General features: G+C 38.0%; 1 protein-coding gene across 1 annotated transcript in view; it reads right to left on the minus strand.

Annotated features, from left to right (window-relative positions):
• Positions 1-1,993: 1,993 nt before the first annotated feature.
• The window catches only part of LOC113235952, a 36,539-nt gene continuing 14,234 nt past the window's right edge, over positions 1,994-24,298 (minus strand). Inside the window, exons 2-4 of the mRNA XM_026471875.1 lie at positions 13,904-14,039; positions 2,464-3,584; positions 1,994-2,134 (exon numbers count right to left, since the gene is read on the minus strand). Coding sequence (XP_026327660.1) covers positions 1,994-2,134; positions 2,464-3,584; positions 13,904-14,039 — 1,398 coding nt within the window. The remainder of the gene's footprint in view (positions 2,135-2,463; positions 3,585-13,903; positions 14,040-24,298) is intronic.

Genomic DNA, 24,298 nt, shown 5'->3' on the forward strand with positions numbered 1-24,298 from the left:
TGTACACTGGCTGATTTGGGGTTAGAACCTGAACTTATAAAGTTCGGGTGCGCGCACTGTTTATAGTGCCCTTCCCGCATAACCAAGTGGTTGATAGAAAGGGTCACTATAATCAAAACTTGTGTAGAAAAGGTATGAGAACTGTCAGTATAGAACGTGTTGCTTTACCAATTACATTTATTTAATTAAGACCAATTCTACTTTAGTTAAATCGGCCTTGAAGTTTGATATTTTTTTTGCGATATTAATTTTTATTACCTGGTCTACAAGTCGATTGGAAGCACACCTCTTGATAGATCATAAGAGCTCGTCATGGATTAACTGGGGCCGCATCAACAGACGCATTGCACCGAGATTCTATCTTAATAGAGTTGTTAGAACTGCTTTATAGCTTTTCTTATCTCGCGATTTCAACTTTAAGTCTGACTATACTAGTACATTTAAAGCTATATACAACGAGCATTTACAGGTGTTAATCGTAAACATTTGTATGAAGTTGGTCTAAATATTTTTCTGAAATATTTTGTTCTATTTTGGAAAAGTGAACAATGTTGCGCGTTGCTTTTAAATTATAGGCTGCAGAAATTTATATTATGAGTTGAGTTCAATTTTTGGGGAAGGCAATTTATTATACTATATTATATACTCTTGGTGTAACAAAGTCACATATGTGATAATATCCATGGTCGATATAAGAGTAATAATTTCGCCGATGTATCGAATTTTGAAATGTCGAAAGCGATATTTTGTCGTAAGGAATATTTTCCATTACGACAAAATATTCCTTACGACATTTCTAATTTTCACCGTCGACGTAAGGTAATAATTTCGTTGATGTATCGAATTTCGAAATGTCCTAAGCGATATTTTGTAGTAAGGAACATTTTCCATTACGACAAAATATTCCTCACGACATTTTTAATGTCGTATATGTCAAGTTTTGTAACTGTGCTATTTAAGCATATAAACTTATCGACTGATTTCCTTTGTAGAATCTTTAAACCAATTCTCTTGAAAAAGTTATCATTTTACGCATGTGGCCTTATTACAACACGGGTGAGAAATATTTCGTGAAGCATTTTAAAAGCATTATAAAATATAAAAATCCTGTTACAGCTTATATTGAAATTTCAATATATACGGCTATTAGAAGGTAATTAATGCAAATTTGCGTACACTTTCCATTATGCAAATTGGACGACACCACAAATGTGAGGGAAAAATAATGACAGAAATAAAAATAAATTATGAATGTAAATTATATTGTAGGACAAGGGCCTATAAAGATATGCGTATCAGAATATTATATTTATAATAAGACAGCACGTGCTCTTGTGGGCAGAGTTTACATAATTTATGCGTTCCGATCAGATCCATCAATTGAGCATAAATGATTGATGAGCCAGCACGAATATATTCGCCATGTCTTAAATTAATGTTGGCTTATATAGAACCTGATCTTGGATCTCAGCGGGCGACTAAACTTATTACGGCGTAATCTAGTCCCAGTTATATAGAAAGGATATTACATGTGGGACAAACAGTTTCAGTCCTTGTGATTTTTTATAATGTCGCTACCTTGTTTAATGCAAGCAGCAAAGTAGATATGATACTTACGACGACTCTGTCTCAGTTTTTTACGATTATAGAACAGGTATAACGATCAGGTGATATGCAGATAGTATTGTTTTCCTGGCTTTTTTTTGTAGTATCTTGGCTTATAAAACTAGTCTCGTTTGGCCAGGTATGAGGTACATAATTTTAACGAATTTTTGCAACATAGCTGGACTGAACAAGGGGTAATAAGTTATTTCTTTATCGGCATATGATTTCAATTCAATACTGGATTATTCCTATTTTTTAACAAAGTCGTCGATCTTTCGCACATTTCAACCAGTTCACTTACATATTTTTGTATTCGGTTATTGACGAGTAGGTTGGGTTTGGTCATATACATCCTTATATTGAAAATTGAAATAAAACTTCTGACTAGTCAGGTAGTATTTATTGGCATGCAGATGGAACTGGCGAGAGCGCGTGTGAGAGGCCCGCGCAGCCGCAGTGCTGAACGGTCGAAGCGCGCACGCTGACCGTACCACGCGCACTCCTCCATCACCGTCGTGTTGCACGACTCCTGCGCAGACACGACATAATTTGAGAGAAACAGTGGGAAACGTGAAATACTAGTAAGATTTTGTATTCACAGTCATTTGACCCCTTATTAGGTGATCATGATCATGAACTAAGTGTACAACTATGATTCCACAAAGACAGGAAGTATGACAATGTTAAATAGATTTTGAACATTGGGTATTTGATGCGTAGAGAAATAAGTAGGTATGCTCTTCACACGCACTCATATTTAAAAAATTACTTTTCTAAATAGAAATTTGGTAGTGGCCTGAATATGGATTTCTGTATCCCTCGACCAGTCTTAAAGGTACACATTCTGTTCAAACATACCTTATAATGATTGAGTTGTACCTCCTCGAAGGGCGCCGGCCACCCAGCGAAAGTCATCGAACCAAGGCTATTCAGAGCGTAGTGGTTGAATGCCGACAGAACGTTCTTGGTCACCATAAGGCTTTTACTATAATAACCTAAAGGACTGACTCTTGCGGAGCTTATTGTATGCTTTGCTAGTTTAGGCATTGGCAATTCTTTTCCACAACGAGATTTATATTCTTCTTCCAAACTATTCATATTATCACTAATATCTATGACTTCATTATAATAACTATCTGAATCATCTAATAACACTATTTCTCCTAAATCTAAATTGTTCGTCCTTTTTATTCGAACATCATCTCTTTTTATATAAACTTTGCTATCACTAGGGATTTTATGTTCATATTTATCAATTCCTTGTAAAAAATCAAAGAAAAATACATTTTGTATTAAAACACCTGACTCCTCAGATGGATCATATCCCTTCTCGCTTAGGCGTTTTAGCAATTCAGGCCATGTATTTGCTATCTTAGGCAATACAATTTCATCGATGTCTAAAGGGACTATGTATTCAGATTCTCTTATATTTCTATATAAACAATCATTGTATGTTATTATGTGATCTCTCCGTCTTTGCCACAAAGATCTCTCAGGCTTATGAATAATGGGAACATGGAACAATCTCACATATCCATCATTTCTATAATGTAACAAGACATCTTCGCTCTCTTTTGTAATACTGTCTATATAAATATCGATTTTATCTACACCTAATAATTTGTTTGTTTCTATCCATTCTATAAGATTTTGTGATACATCCTTGTTGAATTTCATGTCTTTGACACAGATTGTGAATTTTCTCTCATAACGGCTTGTAGAATGACTAGGATCTATGGTGAAGGCATTGGTGGGGTCATCACAAGGTTCACTTACAATGGATACAACAGACGGTCCGTATAATGATTCCGTTCGAGGACAAGAGAGCAACAAAGGAGTAAGTACTCTCGGTGATTTATAGTCCCATTTACGCCACCACATTTCTAATGGCTTTGCAGCGACTACTTCGACTGACTCCTCATAAGGGTTCAACGAACGCGTTTGGCAGTATAATGTTACTTCAGACGGGAAATTGCGACCTGTAAACAAAGTTAATTTTTAAATGGTGGTTAGTCATGGAGTTGTTTCCATATAAAATGTGAATGCATGAATTTGTTTAAAAGTTACCGTTTCTACTAAACAAACACAAGTTACTGAAGACGGTTTCATTTGTGAAAGTCAGATGTCCATACTAAGATTAACCTATGTTAGAGCACCACGCTCTCACCCTATCACCTCTAGAGCAGATGTCAGAAAGATAGGCATAAGACAAAAAGTTAGGTGTACTTAATTAAGTAAAAAATCTGTAGAAAATCTATGTCCACTAAAGTAATTACTTTACTAGATACAGATTTTCTAAATAAAAGCGAAAATGAAAATTAATGAGTGTGGTTAAATTAGCTTTGTAGTCGTCGTTGTAGCAGTGTTATCCTAATGGTTTGACCTACGGCCTCTCAAGTTGGGGGTCGTGGGTTCGAATCCGGGTTCGAACCCATGAGTTTCTCCGAATTTATGTGCGAAATTCAATTTGAATTTTACCATGAATTTTTCGGTGAAGGAAAACATTGTGACGAAACCTGCACGTTGAAGAAGGTTCTCTACCCCCGGAAAACGTGGTAAATCCCCATCCCGCATTGGGCCAGCGTGGCGGTCTATGGCCTAAACCCTCGTCTGAAAGGAGACCCCTGCCCAGCAGTGGAACGTATAAATAGGTTGATGATGATGATGATGATGAAATTAGCTCTAAATATATTAATTTAAGTGATGCATTAGAAATATGAGAGTTATACTAGGCAATTTAAAAGTATGTTACATAAGAATAATCTAACAAAAACGAGATGAGATTCTGGCAATTGATATGATGTGAAGTTCATCAGAATAACCCGTAATCTTCGATGATTGAATTAGTATTGTATAGTGATTTATGCATTCAATTTAGAAACCTTTGAGCAATAAATTATTAATCATCATATCGAATCGATTTTATAGAATCTATCAAAATATCGATAATAAACGTATTGCCTCAGATTTCCCGGAACCGTACTAAATTATAGTCTTCAAGACAAACCGTTGTAACTAATAGCTCGCCGATTTCATATCGGGAAACGGCATTACTGGGAACGATAGTAATAATTTGTTGGGTGTTTCCTGGACAGGGACGGTCATTACAACGGTGCCTTGATTGCCTCTCTGTACAGGACAACACTTCCTACTAGAAATAAGTGGAGGCGCAAATCAAGGCCTTAAGAATGGACGACTCAATTTGTTAGAAGCTTCAACATTTTATTCGAAAATACAATCGATTTATTTTATTATTTAAACTTACGAGTCGAACAAATCATGCGCTTGGTGGTAAGCGTCACGCATGTCCAGAACAGTTGCAGTGGAACTCAGAGCTTTGAATCACAGGATCTGACGGGTACTGCCACTGCGCCCGTCACCCACAGACATAAGTTGACAAGTCTCATGTGCCTGATATTTAACCAGCGCCCTTATCATTGGCGGCAGAACTAGGTAAGGTAGCAGTACTACCTTGGACAAACTCATAAAGTAAATTTTGATCTATAGATGAAAAAAATTATATAGGTGATATTTTATTTTACTGATTAGGGTAGTTTTAGGGTGATTTTACTTTTTAATAAGATCAAGTTTTATAACAGGATTCATAAAAGAAATTATTTTGGATAATTTATATAAAAACATGAATACTGTTGTAACAATTTATATTAAAACCGCGGCCATTCTCTCCAAAATCATGAAAATTAAAACAAATATTGAAAAATACTACGTTATGTAAAAATTTAGAGCCTGTATCTAGTGATTGCCATTTCTAGACTATACAGTGTTACTTACACTTCAAAACCTTGTTAGTACAGCATAAAATTGCATGGCACCATATAAAATTTGATAAAAAGGAAGTGGAGTTTTTCTTTCGATTACAAATGGTAAGTTTAATACTCCTCTAAGGTCAACACGATGCAATTCTATGTATTTGAACATAGAAATGCATCATGGATTATTTTAGAGGATTCTGTTTCTTTCGTAGATGTTAACATATGAAGTGATAGGTAATACATGTATACTGTTATATGAGTTACGAACTTTAAATTCAAATGTGAATAATACCAATATAACTTAAATTTTTGGGTGTGGTATTATGTGGTTATTATGTAGTTATTGGTCACACAAGGTGACTTTTAGAAGCGATACAAATGCACGCTTGTGAAACACGCGATTGCATCGCGATACTAGCGACTTAGACTCGCGGAATGCGCGAGCATTCTCGAATATGCAAAAAATTCGCGGAAGATTTTGGCTCGTATCTAGTTCGTACGTTACACTATTGGGCAATAAAGTTATAGATAATATATACAATAGCATTCCAATAATTCGCTTCGAATCCGTTCCGGCGCAATGTAAATTGAGCCTTAAAACCAGCGCAAACCAGTGGACGGGAAGGCAGAGGGCATGAAATGTAGCAATGTGTATATATAACTTATTTAAATTGGAATTGAATATAACATAAATATAATGTCCTGTGCTTTGCATACATTGTATCCATAAGAAGAAGAAGAAGAAGAAGAAGAAGAAGAAGAAGAAGAAGAAGAAGACATGCAACGCGTTGAAGCGTTCATTGAGCGGACCGTCAACTCTGTCCGCTACTGTGCTCAGGAGGCTGTTAGTGCTGCCGCGCACTCGCCGCGTCAGGGAGGCTTATCGCTTTCTCATTATGGATTGGAAACCAGACCAGAATAAGTATGTACATTATTGATGCGCTGCAGTAACGCGACAGCCCCAACAGCATCCTTTATATTCGATATTGACATTTGATATTATAAAAAATATATATTTATTTATGATTAAAATTAAATTTAGCAACCCAACGCCAACGGAACGATACGAGTTTACACAAAGAAAGCTGGCGAATGGGAAGGTCGTAAGCTGAGGGTCTATGTCGAATGTCGGAAGGGACGAATGTCGGATGGAGAACGCGAATAGATCTCCAGTTGTGTTAGGCGCTGCGCAGATGGAGCAACTTAGATCATCGAATTTCGGCAACCGGCAATCCGCAACTAGCTGTTCATGACGTTTTTCATATAGTTTCAAGCAACCGCGCAGACGTAGGAACTTCAGTTGAGAGTTTCAGCAATCGACTACAGTTTTCGATTGCTGAAATCCGTGATTAAATAAATTCTTAATTGCCGCAACTAGAAACTTGCAAATTTGTCCCGGTTGTCTGCAGTTGCCACTTTCACGCCAGACTTGACCGTGAATTTCGAAAGTTTATTTAAAATTGCTACAACCGGCAACTAAGACTTTTAGTTGCTACAACAGGCAACCGTTAAAGAAATCTTGTAAAAAGTTGCCAGTTGCGTCAACTAAAGGTGCTCCATCTGTGGAGCGCCTTAATCCCACAATGTAGGTGGTTTATCTCAGCAAGGAATTTACACGGTGCAGTGTACCCACGGTGCCCGGTGACAAATGAGTGCTTGCTTATCGGTACAGTGTCGTCGTTCGTGGCCTCCACTTTCCGTTTTATAAGGCGAGAGAACATATTTAAGGGGACAAAAGATTTAAGAATTATAAAGTCCCTTTATGATGATATCGTATGTATACTTATAGCAAAGCCACATACGTCAATAGTATTTTATGTAATCGTTGCATAATGATGTTTTTAAATGCCGAGTGGCCTAAATAATAGGTACGAGATTTTGAGGCCTAATTATGTAATGATTGCATACAATACTTTTACTACGAGCGTTAAAGTAATAAAGTACATAAATTTAAAAAAGCAGCAAAAATCTTAAAAACACCATCAAACTTGATCTTGCCTAAATCTTGCAGGGTCGGTCTTGGTCTTGGTCTTGGTCTTGCTACAATTAGGTAGCTTGCAAGACCAATATTGATTTTGGGCAACACTAAAATAATTCTATTGGATCAAAACTGTAAGTTATATTTTGAGTTCTTAGGTTTTCGCGATTGTTACAAATAGGAAATGAAACTATTTTTCCGGATTTAAATCGCGTATATTTGTTTTTTCAAACAAACCAACGTTTCTAAAATAAATAATATAAAATAATTTGTAAAACAATGTAGTGTAAATTGCAATGTTTCTTTGTAAAATTAAAAATAAGGTATTTAATTAATAACTCTTGTAACTATGGTGAAAAAATAGGGTGGTTTGACATAACTGGTTGATGACTGTACCACCTCAGTCAGTCGTGACCATGGGATCTGTGAAGGGCCCGAAACGTTGGTTTGTTTCAAAAGAAACAAATATACGAGATTTGAATCCGGAAAAATAGTTTCATTTCCTATGTAAGTTATACTACACACGTTAGCTACACGTTGAATATTTAAGAATTTTTTTTTATAACATCAAGTGACAGGACGTTATAACTTCAAGTGACGGGACTTACAAGTCGTGCTCCTGATGGTAAGCTACGTGCCTGTCCGTAATAGTTGCAGTGCCACTCAGAGCTTTAAGCCGCAAATATCTGAGGAGCACTGTTACTGCGCCCGTCATCCTGAGACATTAGTTGACAAGTCCCATGTGCCTGTAATTTCTCCAGTACCCTTACCCTTCAAAACGGAACGCCGTAATGCTAATATTACTGCTTGGGGCCAGAAATAGGCAGTGGTGGCATTACTTTCCTGGACGAACTTTTTCACAAGGAGCTACTGCTACAATTGATTTGATTAATTATGACTATAGTTAGTTACCTATGTGTGCAATTTAACAGGTGAAAAAGAATAGTTATGTTTAGGAACAATGATGGGTAATTTTCAGATTTATTTTGTCTATCTAATTCCGGTGGCAATTTATTATTTAAATATTCTAGAATATTATCTTGAAATATTGTTTAATATTCTACACTCGAATTACTATTAAACCTGAAATGGTATTTAACATTTCACGACTCTCTGAAGTATCTAAACAATGAAAATTGCCACCGAAATTAGGGAGACAAAACTAACCTAAAAAAACCCAATCAGTGTTACAATATTAGTGGCACAAGTAAGATTAATTTAATTCGTTGTTCACGAAATTACGTTAACTTTCAAAGCTTCATTCGCTTCCAATGAAAATTGCGGTTGTTTAAAATATGTTTACTGGAAGAAACATTTAACTCAACGACGTTTTAATGAGACAGCCGCAACAGCGCGTGACTTATTGACCGCTGGTGATTTTAAATTGTGAGATATTTTATACTTAATGGCAACTCGTGGTGCATTGGTCATACTGACACGGTCTCAGTCAAACTTAAAATAATAATTTGAGCGTGTCGAAGTAGTAATAACGTTCATAAAGAAAAAACTTTGTTAAGAAATGAAACCATTTTTTGGAATCTAAATAGCATATATTTATTTTACGAAGGTTTCGGGCCCTTTACATATATCAACGTGTCTGTACCATCAAATGTCTAATATTAATGCAAACCACCTTAGTTTACATTATGGTTACAAATATTATTAGTTAAATTAAGTTAAAACAGCTACCAGCTACAGGTGATTTCTGAAAAATCAGCAATGCTGAGTCTTTAACCTTTTTGTCCACATCACTTAATTGTTTTTTTGTATTCGTTATTTAAGTATTGTGTTTCTTATGTTTTGTGGAGAAATAAATACCTTTTATTATTATCTTTTAATTTAATTTTTAAATTGTCCAAAGAAACATTTCAATTTATTCTACATGCATGTTTTACAAATTATTGTATATTTTGATTTTTTTGTATTCATTTAGACCCGAACAAATAGTTTAATTTCCTATGTGAAACAATCGCAAAAACCTAAGAATTCGATTTGTTAGATAATTCTATGATATTTGTTACAGGTATATGAAAACCAATTCAACGTAACACAAAGTATAAGTTTCGTCTATAAAGTAGCTTGAATGTACCCACTATCAAGTTACAAAACACCGATTGCGATAGCATAAAGTTTACTTCACACACCTTGCCTTGTTCTTAAAAAATAAAAAATAAAAAAGGATTCTTTATAATTACGCGCGTGGTGTATCTAGCTTCAAGATTTCACCGATGTCTTTATTGGCCCAGATTGCATATTTATTTACAAGGCCCATTTAAATTATATGCTTAAGGAATTTGTTTTTTTCACTTTGGAACATTTTCGATCATAAATTTTTATGCGAGTAATCGCTTAGCAATCGAGTATTAAAATTACGATGAATAATAAAAAAGTCATCAGTTAGTCAATAAGTTGTTTTTAAATTGTATTTTTTTTTGTTTTTCCTACTAGCTAGTTCCGTGTATGTCTTTATAAAGTCAGTAGAACTAAAATGGTGTCGTATCTCTTCTATTTAGGTAGTGCGTGCGTATTAGATAACATTAGCTTTTGGATAACATTTGAACTTTTTATTTGAAATAGTAATAAATAATATAATGTTACACAACATTACATACGTTGCTCCGATCCCAAAATAAGTAACTAAAGCAAAGTTGTTTTGGAAATTGGGAACAACCACGGTACCACAAACACCCAGACACAAAAAAATATAGAAAGGTTTTCTACATTGATCCAACCAGGGATCGAACCCGGAACCTCAGAGATGGTGATATCATGAAAAGCGGTGAGCAAGACACTCGACTACGGAGGTCGCCTGTAGTTTATTACAAGACTCTCGTAGAGATTATCAAAGAGAAGTTAAATTGTCAAACTGGTCGTACCGAGTATCGAGTCCTGGACATCCTCATCTGGAGTCCACAGTGAGTTTAACAGTCTTTACGGAATTGATAAATAATACTGTCAATTCCATATTTGTAAACTGTTTCGGTCTGTCGAGTAAAATAAAAAATGTGTAAGAAGTAAACCGTCTACAACGGCGATAGAGCGTAGCACGGTATAATTAGTCTATAAACAGTAGCGCCGACGGCAGCGTGAGCGCATGAATCTAAACACACGTAATTACAGATCCAATATCTACATTCTGAAGGCAAGTGGGAGTAGCCTTTTTTTCGGTGAGGTGTTGAAAGTTCTTTATTTTTATGTCTAGCATTTTGGATTATGCTTGTACTAAATGGATTGGTGATCAGGTGGACATGGTAGCCTTTGAATGCAGTTGATCCATTAGTCAATCCCTTGGGGACGATTCAGGACATAGTTTACCATGTTGCTGTAAATTTTATGCAACTTATTTATTGAGATTTTTTGTGAAATAACTCCACTAGTTATGTTATCATTATGAATACAAAGATCCAACACACAGAAAAAAAATATTTCATTTTAATTACCAAAAAAAATTATGTAAATTGCTTAAGAGACTAGCTAATAGTATTTTGCAGAGTTCGATGTGATAATTGTCATAAAAATTAACACGATAATTACCTTGGATTAATATATCTTAATATTTATAAAATATATTAGAACAGTAAAATGCTATCGCAAGCAATATTGTGTCATGTACACACATCAGAGATACACGCATCCAAACGTGTCAAATGTCAATCGCAAACCGAATCGTTTTCTCAATGATCTTTTTTCGTGTTTATTTAGTTTTCTCACATTATAATTTTTTTTAAAAGAGACAAAAGTCAGCATTGATAAGTTAATTATCAAAGAAAATAAATATCATGATAATTTTTATTCCATGATATTTTGTATTCCGCGAGTTTGTTTTAACATTTTACGCCAGTTAATGAAAACTCGTTTACGACGTATAAAGAAAATGAAACTGCTATTCATGTCATTTCATAACGAACTGATTAACTGAATAAGTAGTCATATAAATAAATCATCAATAACAGAGAACAGAAAAACGCTTTTAATCATTGTCTCGCGAGGTAAGTTGCGAATGCGAGAACATGATCTTAATTGCTATCAGCTTACTCTATTTTTTACCTTGTTCACTTAATGAACTATGTACTTTTTGAAAGAACCAGTGCAAAGGATCTATATTCCGTTAGGAATTATTAATATCATTTTTTTAAGCAAGCCGTTAGGCTTGCTTAAAAAAATAATTGAACGGAAGATGCCTTGCATTTCATCGTTTGTTGCGAACATCGGTATACTTTCTTCAAATGTCTTCACATCGCTACTGTAGGCAGGTAATTTGTAAGCGATTATCACTTATTACATGTTTCATAACATGGTATAACGTTTTATTCTCCTCTGGATATTGCGGAGCGGTTTTACGCTCCAATAAAATCATATTGTGGTTAAAAACTTGTAACCGGTGATAGTCGTAAAGAACCATGAACGTCATACAATTTAGGTAACTTGTAGTTATAAAAAAGAACATACATTATCACTGGCATTATCGCACTTGACAACTAATATGGTTATGTCAAAAATTGCGTTATATTAAATCCTTAGAGGATGGAAAAAAATAAAAGATTATATCTCAGAAATTGCGGTATATGAAGTCGCACAGGACGGAAGGCACTGTCACTAAACTGCTTTCGTGGCCGAACGGAGAAATATTTATGTATTTTATTTATAATATCAAGTGACAGGACGAACAAGTTGTGCGCATGGTGTTAAGTAACATGTCTGTCCTTAACAGTTGCAGTGCCATTCAGAGCTTTAAACCGCAAAGATCTCAGGGGCACTGCGCCCGTCCTCCTGAGCCATAAGTTGTTCACTAGCAGCCTTGCCCTTCAAAACCGGAATGCAATAATGCTCTCATTACTGCTTGGCGGAAGAAATAGGTAAGGTGGCAGTACTTCCCTGGACGAACTCTTTCACAAGGAGCCCTGCTATATGTTGCGCTATTACTCTTTGTTAAGAAATGAAACCATTACGCATTGGTGAACCGGTTTCGATGATTCTTTTTTTGTTGATTTTGTTGAAAAGGAGGTACCTCAGTAATGATCCCATTCAAATTCTAAGAACATATTTCATTTCTAAAGGTGGCAAATGATAGTAATCTGATTCCAAAAACTAGTAATAGTAATCTTATTACGCTGCATCAAAGCTCATTGTCGCATTTTTGTTGCCTGCAATGTGACCATTTGACCCTTTTCCGACATGGTAGTCACCAGTACCAGTACACCATGTGAAAGTGTTCGTCCAGAGAAGTACTGTCACCTTGCCTACTTCTGCCGCCGAGCTGTAATGTGAGCGTTCCGGTTTTGAAGGGTATGGGCGCTGGTGAAATTACAGGCAGGTGTCAGGGTGACGGGCGCAGTGGCAGAGCCTCTCAGATCTTTGTGATTTAAAGGTACAAGTGACATTGCAGCTGTTATAGACAGACGTAATTATCTCCGAAACACTGCCTAAAATACCCGAATTAATTCAGAAAATTTCATTTCCCAATCAGAATCGAACGCGGGACCTCCTCATCCAGCGCCCACAGTGCAAACTGGTGAGTCACCTAGGCGAGGTCGACAATCGATAATGAATCATATTTAAGGAAAGTATATATGTATATATCATTAAGAAAAATACATAAATAAACCAAATATATAATGGTTTTTCACGTGTATACATTTAGTTGTGTAAACATAATCTTTATTTAATTTAAGAGGCCATACTACCTCAGCTCGAATTCAATTTCTTTCCGTACTAATACGGTTCGTTTTGCTTGGGTCGAGCGGCAGGGACGCTGCCTTTATTTCAGAATTTATTTTTTTTACAAACGAAATTAAAGCTAGTTGAAATGTATATCGTATACTTACTTATACGTGTTCTATTCAGTTCAGTTGATATTAAAAAAAAAAATCATTGGTGTATGTGAAGTACATATTGAATACAGCGGTTTTCTTGTAAAATTTCGTGGTAAGTTTGTGTTTATTTCTATCGTGAAAATTGATAGGAATCGTGTTTTTACACTGTGTAGTAATCAGTGTATATCCTATATGTTTTTCCCAAAGTGATTGGTTCAAAACTTTCACTGTTATGCGGAAACAACCAAAGCCATTTGAGGTTGTATAAACTCTTAATGCTTATTTTTATAGAAAGAATACTTTTAGTTAATCTTCTGTTAATTTCGGTTTAATGTAGCAAATAGGGTACACAGGTTTTGTTAGTTTTTGTACTCAATTGACGATGTGACCATCAGTGGAGTGTAAGGATGTTTTGGACCCAAAAGTACAATGGTGTAAATAAATCCCTGCATACTATTCGAATAATTACATTAAACAAAACTTTGGAAAGACTATCTATAACCATCATTATAATCACCAGTACTATCATCGTCATCAACCACAGTATCGTCACCAGTTTACTGCTATCCACTGCTGCACATAAGCGAGAAGTCAATATTGTCACAGCAGAACCAATTCAGAAAAGATCCTCTTCTACATTAGTTCAAACGGGAATTGAGTCCGAATCTCTTGCTATAGCACTCACAGTACATAACCCGGGTCGGTTATTAGGTCCTCTAAACAACTATAGTTACCTTGAAAACTAGCCAATATCCTAACATATCGCTGCGATGAGCGGTCGTCATAGAAGGCAGAGTACAGAGACACGCTCGTGCCAGCAACATTCTGCCAGGATGAATCAGGAATTTCGTTTGGGTTCCAGGTTCGGTTCTGAAAACAAAACACAACATATCACATAAAACAAAATTTAATAAAGAAATTTTAATTACTCGTGTTTTCTAAACAGATTTGTAGAGTCGTCAACTAGTATTTATTTGGTCTGTGGTCGTCACGCACTTTGTAGATAATAAAAATATGTAGGTATTAGGACGCGTTCCCACTATGTCGTCACGTTTTATTATAGGTTGGACGACTGTCGTGTCTAGCCTGTTTCCATATCACGACTACCTGTCGTTGACGATTTTGTATCTTTGAATGACTGTCGTGACTAGCTGTTCCCACTAGATCGTGACGACAATTTATCGTTTCACTACAGCCTCCTTGCCCATCTCTGGCTACGGCCCAACAACGCTACTGCAAAGCGAGCAGAGGGCGCGGGGTGTGAGAGTTGAGGACAGGGAGCAGAATACGTGCGGACAGCGATAAATAAAACGTGACGACAATAGGAGCTGCGACAATCTGTCGTCACGTTTTTATCGTGACGTTTTTTTATCGTCTGACGACTGTCGTTCTAGCTGTTCCCACTGTGACGACAGTTTGTCGTTGTAACGATAAAAAATCGTGAACGACAGTTAATCGTGTCGTGCTAGATGTGAACAACTTCATTTAAACATACAAGGCACGACACTGTAAAGTTCACGACAATCTGTCGTCACGACATAGTGGGAACGCGCCCTTAGGTGAAACTATAATACTTTTTATATTAAACGATTTTTGGCTTTGTACTTTGGACCAAAGACCATCTTATCGTAAGTGATTATAGAGTTGAATTCTTCTTGTCGTTCATGACGATACTTCTTTTATTTTATAATTATACATACTTTGAATAACAAGTTGCGTATTTCTCTCGATTGCGCAGTCCATGGCAATGTTAAGGTCGGATAAGTATTTTGGGAACGAGGGGCTCATCAGTAACTGCTTGAGTTCGACTATCATTCCTGTACCTCCATTTATATAACTTATTTCTGCAGCGACCTACCTTTGTTTTTTTTTTAGGATTCAACGACCCTTAAGAGAGCTACAGCAGATAATATCTTGGTGGTATTTGCACTTTAGAAGTAATGAAACCTGGTGACAGGGATTTATCTCCGTGAATAAAGTTTAATCTTAAATATCATGCGATGGACGTGCTGTTGTTCGTATAATAAATAAAAAGACTTTGCTGAAGGATCACTGTGGTATATATCAAATAAAGTAGCGCTGTGGCCCACCCACTCTAGCCATTACGACTCTAAACGTCAATGTGAACGGACGTGTCGCACGCGCACGTTGGTACTAACCTTACGTTGTTTTATTAAGCCATCCTGTACAAAGTAATGTAGACGTCACAGTCACCCGGAAAGGAACAAGATATAATATAGTCACTAATTGACATTTAATATAAACAACTTTATTATTGATACAAAGATCGAAGAAACAAAGAAAAGTTCCTTCAAAGCGACTGAAGTCGAACCAGCGTCTGTCGTTTCAACGTGGCTACCGCTCTATCACAGAGCTACGAGTCGAGAGTTTTAGCAGATATTTTTATTGGTTCTTTTAACGGCATTTTTGCCGGTTATAGGTTGGGGGAACTTTGAGGTGAAAACACGCTGGTTCGAATTCAGTCAGATCTTTGTATCAATAATAATAAAATAGTAACTACAATTTTTACAAACAATAAACCAAAATGGTAGTAAAAACATCACGACATCCAATAAAAAAAATGCAGCTATTGTACCTAAAAACGATTTCTAAAGCTACGTGTCGTTGTGTTACTTACTACTCGCCACTCTTTCTTTTTGAAGAGGCAATAGACTATAATAAAAGTGATATAGCGATTATAAAAAGAGCAGGTGAAAGTAGGTTTAACAGTGTAAAACTAGGTTTAATATAAAATAAAATGACGTGAACGTGACACCACGTACTAACGAAGCGATTCAAATTTAGTGTACCATTAAATTCCGTTGACAGTTACTGACCTGTTCACCTCATTTATAACATCCTAGTACATACTTTGTCAGCGATGAATAAAGAATACTTCACTCGACTACGGCGAACGAAAGAAGTTACGTAATTTTGTGTTGTGTTTTTGCCTATTAAGAGGGTATAGTCTTTATTTCATAGCTCAGCAGATTACAGTTGAATATATTGTCATATCGTTAAATTCTTCTGTTTATTCGTAAGGCAGATTCCCCAGAGAAGAACGAGCAAGAGACTTTAGGGGTTGCTCTTTGTAAAAAAACATTTGTACACATTTATCATTTATAATATTTATTTCTAATATCATAGATCGAGTCTAACTGCAAGAGCTAAACGAGAGGCCACAGATTTTTGTTATCCAAGTACGCAGAAGCTGTATAAATCATAGCATATATTTTTGTTTCGCTATAGTTTAAACTACGTGTGGCAAATTTTGAATATCAACCGGAATCCTATAGAAGTGTATAAATATATTGCCCCTTTAATGAATTTGTGATTGAAGACGACTGTCAATAACACCCAACTTTATTAATAATTATTAAAATATATTATTAATTATAATGACGCACACACTCAACCTACGTGAGTGTGTGCGTTATTATTATTAATGCTAGTAAACCCTGCGTCGCGGGTGCATGGACACACACATAGACAAACACAAATTACACCCAAACGCACGAGAGAAATAAATGTAGGCCATACAAATATTTCTCCCGGCCCGGGAATCGAACCTGGGACTTTTGCGTGGCAGTCCGGCATGGTAACCGTTCGGTAACGGAGGCAGTTATATTATGTCTGTCGCTATTTTTTATTAAAAAAATAATTTTCTTAACATGAATTACATTGTCATAAATATACTGTGACTCTGTTAATTCTTTGAAGTTGTCTCTATCATGAATATCGGTATACATAACATAAATATTCTTCTTCTTCTTCTTCTTAAAGTGCCTCTCCACTACTTGAGGTTGGCCGACAATATGGCAAATTTGTCCCTGTTCAAGGCCAAACGGAACAGTTGTTCTGCGCTCGTGACTCCGGTCCACTCCCTGCGTAACCATGACTTTTGACGTCTTCCGGCGCGTCCATATCATAAAAATATAATAAAAACTATACGAAGTCCCTTATATACATTTTGAAATGTATATAATACGGACATGTAGAGTAAATTAATGAAAGAATGTTGTCGAAACAGATTTTGAGTCGTCCAAGGCGAACTCACTATGACCAAATTAAAAACGTCTTAAAGAAAGGCCAGGTCAAGAATACCCATAACCGATGAGCATGTATAAAAGCATTCATGCATGCCTATGAGGCGAAAGATGTGCGTCTGGATCATAGTAAGTCTCAGTTGTGTCTGCCTACCCCGACAGGAAAAGGGTGTGATACGTATGTATGTATTTTGAATAAGATATTGTTTGTCTTATATACAATTGTATTAAAATCATATTCTATAGCTTCCTGAAGCCTTCTTCAAGTGGTATAAGCAGAAATCGGTCTTTTAATTCACCAACTTTACAAGGAGGAGGTTCTCAACTCGACTGTATTTTTACTGTGTATGTTACGCGATTACTCTCGTAATTATGAACCGATTTCGATGATTCGTTTTTTAGGGTAACTCGGTATTGGTCCCATTTAAATTTGAAGAAAATATTCCACCTCTAAGGGTGAATAACTAGGGGATGAATCAGGTTTCGCGCACTTTCTGTTTCCCAATTTCAACAAAACTTGCAAATAGATGTAATTCCAATACAAAAGTCGATAAGCAAACTTTTGTTGTCGTTTAATGAAAAGTAAAAGTTAATTATTTCGATTGACAACTCAGCAGCGAGGTTTTAAAAACTTTTTTCCGATTTTTTAACGTCTTTCTCATTGACTTTCGGTTTTCACGACCTGTGGTGATACGTTTGCGAATCCTGTATCTATACCTACCAGATCCGGTAACGGCGAATCGCTGAATAGCATATTCTTATAGATTTGCGCGAACATTGCGCAATTTTAGACATCTTTACCTGTGATTTAACTTGTTGTGTCTGCACATCTTGTTCTAAACTAAGTTCGTTTGTTTTAGGCATATTGTAACAATATCACTAAATGTACTAAACCAAAACACCAAAACGCATTGGACAACTAGGTGTGTATACACAACGAGCTATAGTAGCGAACTGAGAAAAAATATAAAAATGGTAAAATATCTTTTATTTTGCACCAGATGTTTTATAGCCAGTTGCGGTGTGGGAGTCATTGTTTTTAAACCTTTAAGATGCGGAAAAAATAATCCTTATACAGTAGAGCCTGTTTTCTGCAATGCTTATTGGGCACGTTCGGAATTCTAAGGGTGCTCAACACTTCTGACCAAGGCTCTATGTTGATGCAGACACATTTTAGTAGAATTTAGAGATTTTTAATTCTTCCACTAGATTAATTTTAAATATGTATGTATTTTTATTTATTTATAATTTTAAGTAGATTTATTGAGTTAAAGTACAGTGTTTAACAAAGTAATTAATTAATCAACATTGCCCCGCATTAGGGAAACCCTACAACCCTAAAACACATACAACCTCAAATTACACCCAAACTCACGTGGGAAATAAATATACGCCATACAAATATTTCTCCCGGCCCGGGAATCGGATCTGAGCCTTCTGCGTGGCAGTCGGCATGGCAACCGTTCGGCCATGGAGGCAGTTAATTAATTCCTATCCTTTTGAGGGAAATGTTAGTTGTCAAAGTGAAAACAATAGAGCGGGACACTGAGTATCGATTCGAGACGTCAATAGTGCTGCGCCGCACGCGTTGTTCTGTTGATCTTATCAATTCTTTACTGTACACAAGACAGTACGAATGGTGAACTTAATATCAATAAGCATTTTTTATCAGTCAACCGGAGAGCTTGGTTTAGAACAATTAACTTTGAATTAAGCTAAATTTAACAACAAATAGGATCAAAGTTTATAAATTATTAATATTATGATTTTAAATTTTTATTGAATTGATATTCAATTATTTTTTGTGAAATTACTCCACTAGTTTGTTATAATTGTTAATACAAAGAACGAATACTCAGAAAAAATTCCTTCGATCCGGCCGGATTCGAACCGACGTCTTCTAGCTTACCGTGTCAGACGCTATACCAACTAAGCCACGGAACGAACCGGCAGACCTTACGAATTTTTCTGTGCCTGCGTCGTATCTTTGTGTTTGGTTTTTCAACGACTTTTTAGTCGTAGCGCCATCTATGAGAAATCTACGAAAGATTTATCACCCAATTATAATATTATGATTTTTTGACGGGATGAATAAGTCGTGCGCCTGGTGTTAAGCGACACGCCTGTCTATAGCAGTTGCAATGCCACTCATAGCTTTAAATCGCAAAGGCCTGAGGGACATTGCTACTGCGCCCATCACCCTGATACATAAGTTTAGAAGTCCCATGTGCCTGTGAATTCACCAGCACCCTTTTTTTTTGACGGGGGGAAATCTTTATGGATACCCCTGAGCCCAGGGAGACTCAGGGGTTATGTGGGGACTCTCCCTCCAGGCTGGAGGGCCTACCCCAATAAAACTCCCCCGGGTTTTCCTCTCGCCGGTTGAGTCGGCGCCGTGGGATCAGTGAACATTCACCACGACGCCGCCCGGTCGCCCTAGCTTACGCCAGGGCTCCCGCGCCAACGGAGGGTCGAGTCGGTTGTCCTCCGACCCGCCCCCCAGACGAGTGAGGCCGTGCAATGCAGGCTCCGGAGTCCCTGTCCAGAGCCCGCTAGTTTCACTAGGGGATCAGGCGAGCAGCGAATTGCCTTCGCCTTCTCCCCGTTCGTCTGCGCCGAAGCGGGTGCGCGTCCGCCGCGTCCTCGTGCACCCGCTCCGCGGCCTCCTTTTGCGACGTAACCTCTGCGCAAAAGGAGGCCACCGCCTCCCAGGACTCCTCGCTATCGAGCATGGCGGCAACTACCGGCAACCACGCTCGGCAGTGAGAGGTCCTGCCCTACAGTCCCCGTCAGAGTGCGGCGCCGCTCATCCCACCGGCTACACACCTCTAGGGTGTGCTGCGCGGTGTCATCCGCAGCGCCGCACTCGTGGCACGACGGGGACGGCTTCCTCCTCGCCACCTTGTGCAGGTAGTGACCGAAGCAACCGTGCCCGGTCAGCACAGGGTGGTACGACAGTGGCCCGTGGGACCGGTTTACCCACTCTACGAGGACAGGGCGGATCGCCTCTATGGTACGAGCGCCATAGGGGGGATCCGCCAAGCCCTCTTTCCACCGGTCCCGCATGCGCTGCGCCGCTCCACCTCTTGGGGAGCGGGTCGCTCGCCTCGGTCCCTCATACCCCGCCGGTAGGTGCGGACCTCCGCCAGGACCTCGGCTTCGAGGTCTCACGGCGGAGTACCGGCGAGGACGCATGCGGCAGCGCAGGCCACCGTCATGTACGCCCTGCACATTCGCAGGGCGACCACCCTCTGGGGCCTCCTCAGAAGCGACTCGCCGCTGATAAGGCCCCACTCCAAATGGGAGCCCCGTATAAGGCCATACTCCGGGTCACCCCGGCATATAGCCTTCTGCATGGGGTCCCGGCCTCCCGAGGTTGGGCAGGAGCCTGCCCAACGCCGATGCGGCGCCCACTATTCGGGGAGCCAGTTGCCGGAAATGCTCCCCGAAGTTCCATCGCCGGTCCAGGACAAGTCCCAGATAAATCTGTGACTTGACCGGGACCGATACTCCCGCGATGGAGATGTGGGCGCCTGCCGGCACCGCCCAACCTCTACCTCTCCCGCCGAAGACGGCCACATCCATCTTCGGCACGACGACCTCGAGCCCCAGCAGTTGTATTCGGCGGACCACCATGTCCGCCGCTACTGAGGCTCTTCTGGCCGCCTCCTGGAAGGTGGTCCCCCGGACGGCCACCAGCGTGTCATCGACGTACGCGATGACCGCCGTCCGGGGGAGCAGCGCGCCCCTCAGCACCCAATCGTACCCCAGGTTCCACAGTAGTGGTCCTAATACGGACCCCTGGGGTACTCCGCACGTCATTGGGCGCTCGGCGCGCTTCCCTTCCCTCGTCTGGTAGAGCACCACCCTGTCCTCCAGGTAGTGGTCCACCAGACGGCTGAGGTACCTGGGGATATTATGGTACCTCAGCACCTCCCTGATAACGGCGAAGGGGAGAGTGCCGAAGGCGTTGGCTATGTCCAACGACACAGCCACCACGCCTTCCCCCTCGCCGTTACCCTCCTCCACGATGTGTCGCAGCGACTCCAGGGCGTCCAGGGTGGAGAGTCCAGTCCTGAACCCGTACTGCCACTGCGACACATCGGGGCCTGTCCCCCTCAGGTGTTCGTTGATCCTGGAGGCGATGATTCGCTCCAGGATCTTCGCTACCTCGTCCAGCAGGACGAGGGGCAATTCATCAGCACCCTACCCTTCAAAACCGAAATATTTACATTACTGCTTGGAGACAGAAATATGAATGAATTAATGAATGAAATATTCTTTATTACACATTAAAATTATGACAAATGACAACACAGAACAGTAATGTAAGCACGTAAATATCACAGAATAAGCCAATACACAACAGGTGGCCTTATTGCTAAGTAGCAATTACTTCCAGACAACCATAGGACAGCCATTTTAGTGTTGGAAAGAGGGGGTGCAACCAAAGAATATCTTATAATGAAAGTGTTTTAAATAAATGCACTACTCATCAATAAAGTAAATATACAAATAATTTCAATAGATAAATACATTAGAACGTATACATAAATAATAATATATAGTAACAAGATTACTTATAACACTTTTTGTAGGACAATAAGATAAATAATAAATAGTAATAATATTGAATAAATTATCAAAGGAAGATTATAACACTATGAAGAAAGGAAACAAAGTGAAGGGAATGGAGAGAAAAAACCATACTTAGTAGTTAAGAAATATGTGAGATGGCTGTACTTCCCTATCCTAACTCTTTCACAAGGAGCTCTACGATTACTCTCTCTTTACACACATAAATATACATACAATATATACGGTGTAATACATGATTAACGTAACTATTTACCATTAGACTAATCTATTAATACACTCAGTATTGGAAGATATACCTAACATCCATAAAGTTATAACTTTATTATGATATTCTATCAGTTATCAGATACAATTTGAATTTTACATCCTCTTAATAAGGTCCAAGTCTCGACTATTCGTTTAGTTAAATGTTACTGAATGCTAGTATTAGAATATGTCTTCTAGGTTATTATAACACTGTCATGTGCCCAGAAGAGATACAATTTCAATTCTATATCATCTTAATAAGGTTCAAAAGTCTCCACTATTCCTTAGTTAAAATACATTGACCGCTGGTAGCAATAAATTACTGAGACTTGATCGCATTTATCCATACATTAAAGTTAATAAACAGCGCATACCTGTATGAATGGGAATGTTTCTGTGAACCTAGTTAATTAGGCAATATAGAACCTAGTCTAACTTGAGGGTTAGGTTGATGGATTACAGACTCTGTAAGGCTTTTAACTGAGCATGTAATTGTATTTTATATGTAGTGATCGTGCACTAACATGGCAAACCAAAAAACTGCTAGTCCCAGTATAGTGTTTGTAATTTCATAACAACATAAATCTTTCGACTGATAGTAAGGCAAAACAAATGAAGTCGTTTTTAAATTTTTCTGCTTATTATGGTCCAAAACTCAGCCACGTCGACTGCGTCACTAATCGTAGCAATAAATCCAATTTCGAAAATATTAAATACCAAATTTGGCTCTACCGAGAATCAAACCCGGAAGCTCCTCATCCAGCGGCCATAGTGCAAACCGTTGTTTAAAAAATAAATTGCGCCTAGGGCTGTAAAGATGCCCAACAGTAAGACAGAAAAATCTGCTTTTTATTTGATGTAGTTTATTAACAACATCAAACGTAGGACCTGTTTTGTGTTTTGAGTAAAGATTTAGAAACATTTTTTGTTATTAGTTTGCATTGATATTACGTCACTATGGTTTCCATATACGGTTTTACATATGCAACATATCTATCATTTGTCTCTCTGTAATTGATTCACTGTATAAGAATTATTTGAAATTAAACGGTAAATGAGAAAATTGTAACATCGTTTTGTCATCATCGATTTAGAAAACAATACCATCTAGTGACTAGGAACTTGAATTAACATCGTAAGAACACTATAAAATCAAAAATACACATTTTTGCTGGAGCCAACCAAAACAAATCGAACTGTCACATAATGTTTAAGTCTTAATATAGAAAAAAATACTCCAGTAAAAAAAAGAACTAAAATTACTCCCAGTTCATATTTATTTGAAGTAATATCTAAATTATTGTTTAGGTTAAGTTATCATGAACATTTTTTTTTTATAAATAACGCACACACTCAACATAGCCCCGCACTAGGGAAACCCTGTGTCGCGGGTGCCATGGACACACACATAGACAACCACAAATTACACCCTAACTCACGAGAGAAATAATTGTAGGCCATACAACTATTTCTCCCGGCCCGGGAATCGAACCTGGGACCTCTGCGTGGCAGTCCGGCATGGTATCCGTTCGGCTACGAAGGCAGTTTAACATCACTAAATCACTAAACATCACTAAAGAACATCTCTATCCATAAACAACAATTTTCTAAGTATACTTATTTATAAATAAGTATACTACTTATTTAGTTAGCATTAATAATTTTGTTGCATTGATGTATTTCAGTAACGTGCCATTTTTAAATTAATTCTTTTACCGTCAATAAAAAGTCCATAATACCATAGCCACATCTTCGTAACTCATCGTAACACACAAACGACTAACTATCGCCGAGTATAGGACCAATAAACTATCAATATTTTATCATGTTACAGCTCAATTATCATATCGGTTACTTTAGATCATAATTAAAATATCACGCGAACAAATTAAAACAAGTTTGTGTTAGTATCAAAATATTTACAATACGATACCTTTTAAAATTGGCCGCATATTTCGACGGGTTGTAAAGAAATAATGACCGTAATAATGTAGGCAGCATTACGAATACGTGGTATTATTTCACACGGCCCATTGTTGCAATAAAAAATATAATAAACAATCAGGATCAGACTTTGTGTTTTGTGGAGGAGATGTTCATGTATTAGGTTCAAATTGAAATGTAAGTTTTGGCATATATTTTTTATACATTAATAAGTGCGCATTTGACCTCCATTTCACCTAATGGAAAGTGAAGATGAGGTCGCGACGATGTAGCATGCACAACTAAACAATGCCT

The sequence above is a fragment of the Hyposmocoma kahamanoa genome, unplaced genomic scaffold (assembly GCF_003589595.1).
Source record: "Hyposmocoma kahamanoa isolate Upper Pololo Valley unplaced genomic scaffold, ASM358959v1 88, whole genome shotgun sequence".
NCBI classification, from domain to species: Eukaryota; Metazoa; Arthropoda; class Insecta; order Lepidoptera; family Cosmopterigidae; genus Hyposmocoma; species Hyposmocoma kahamanoa.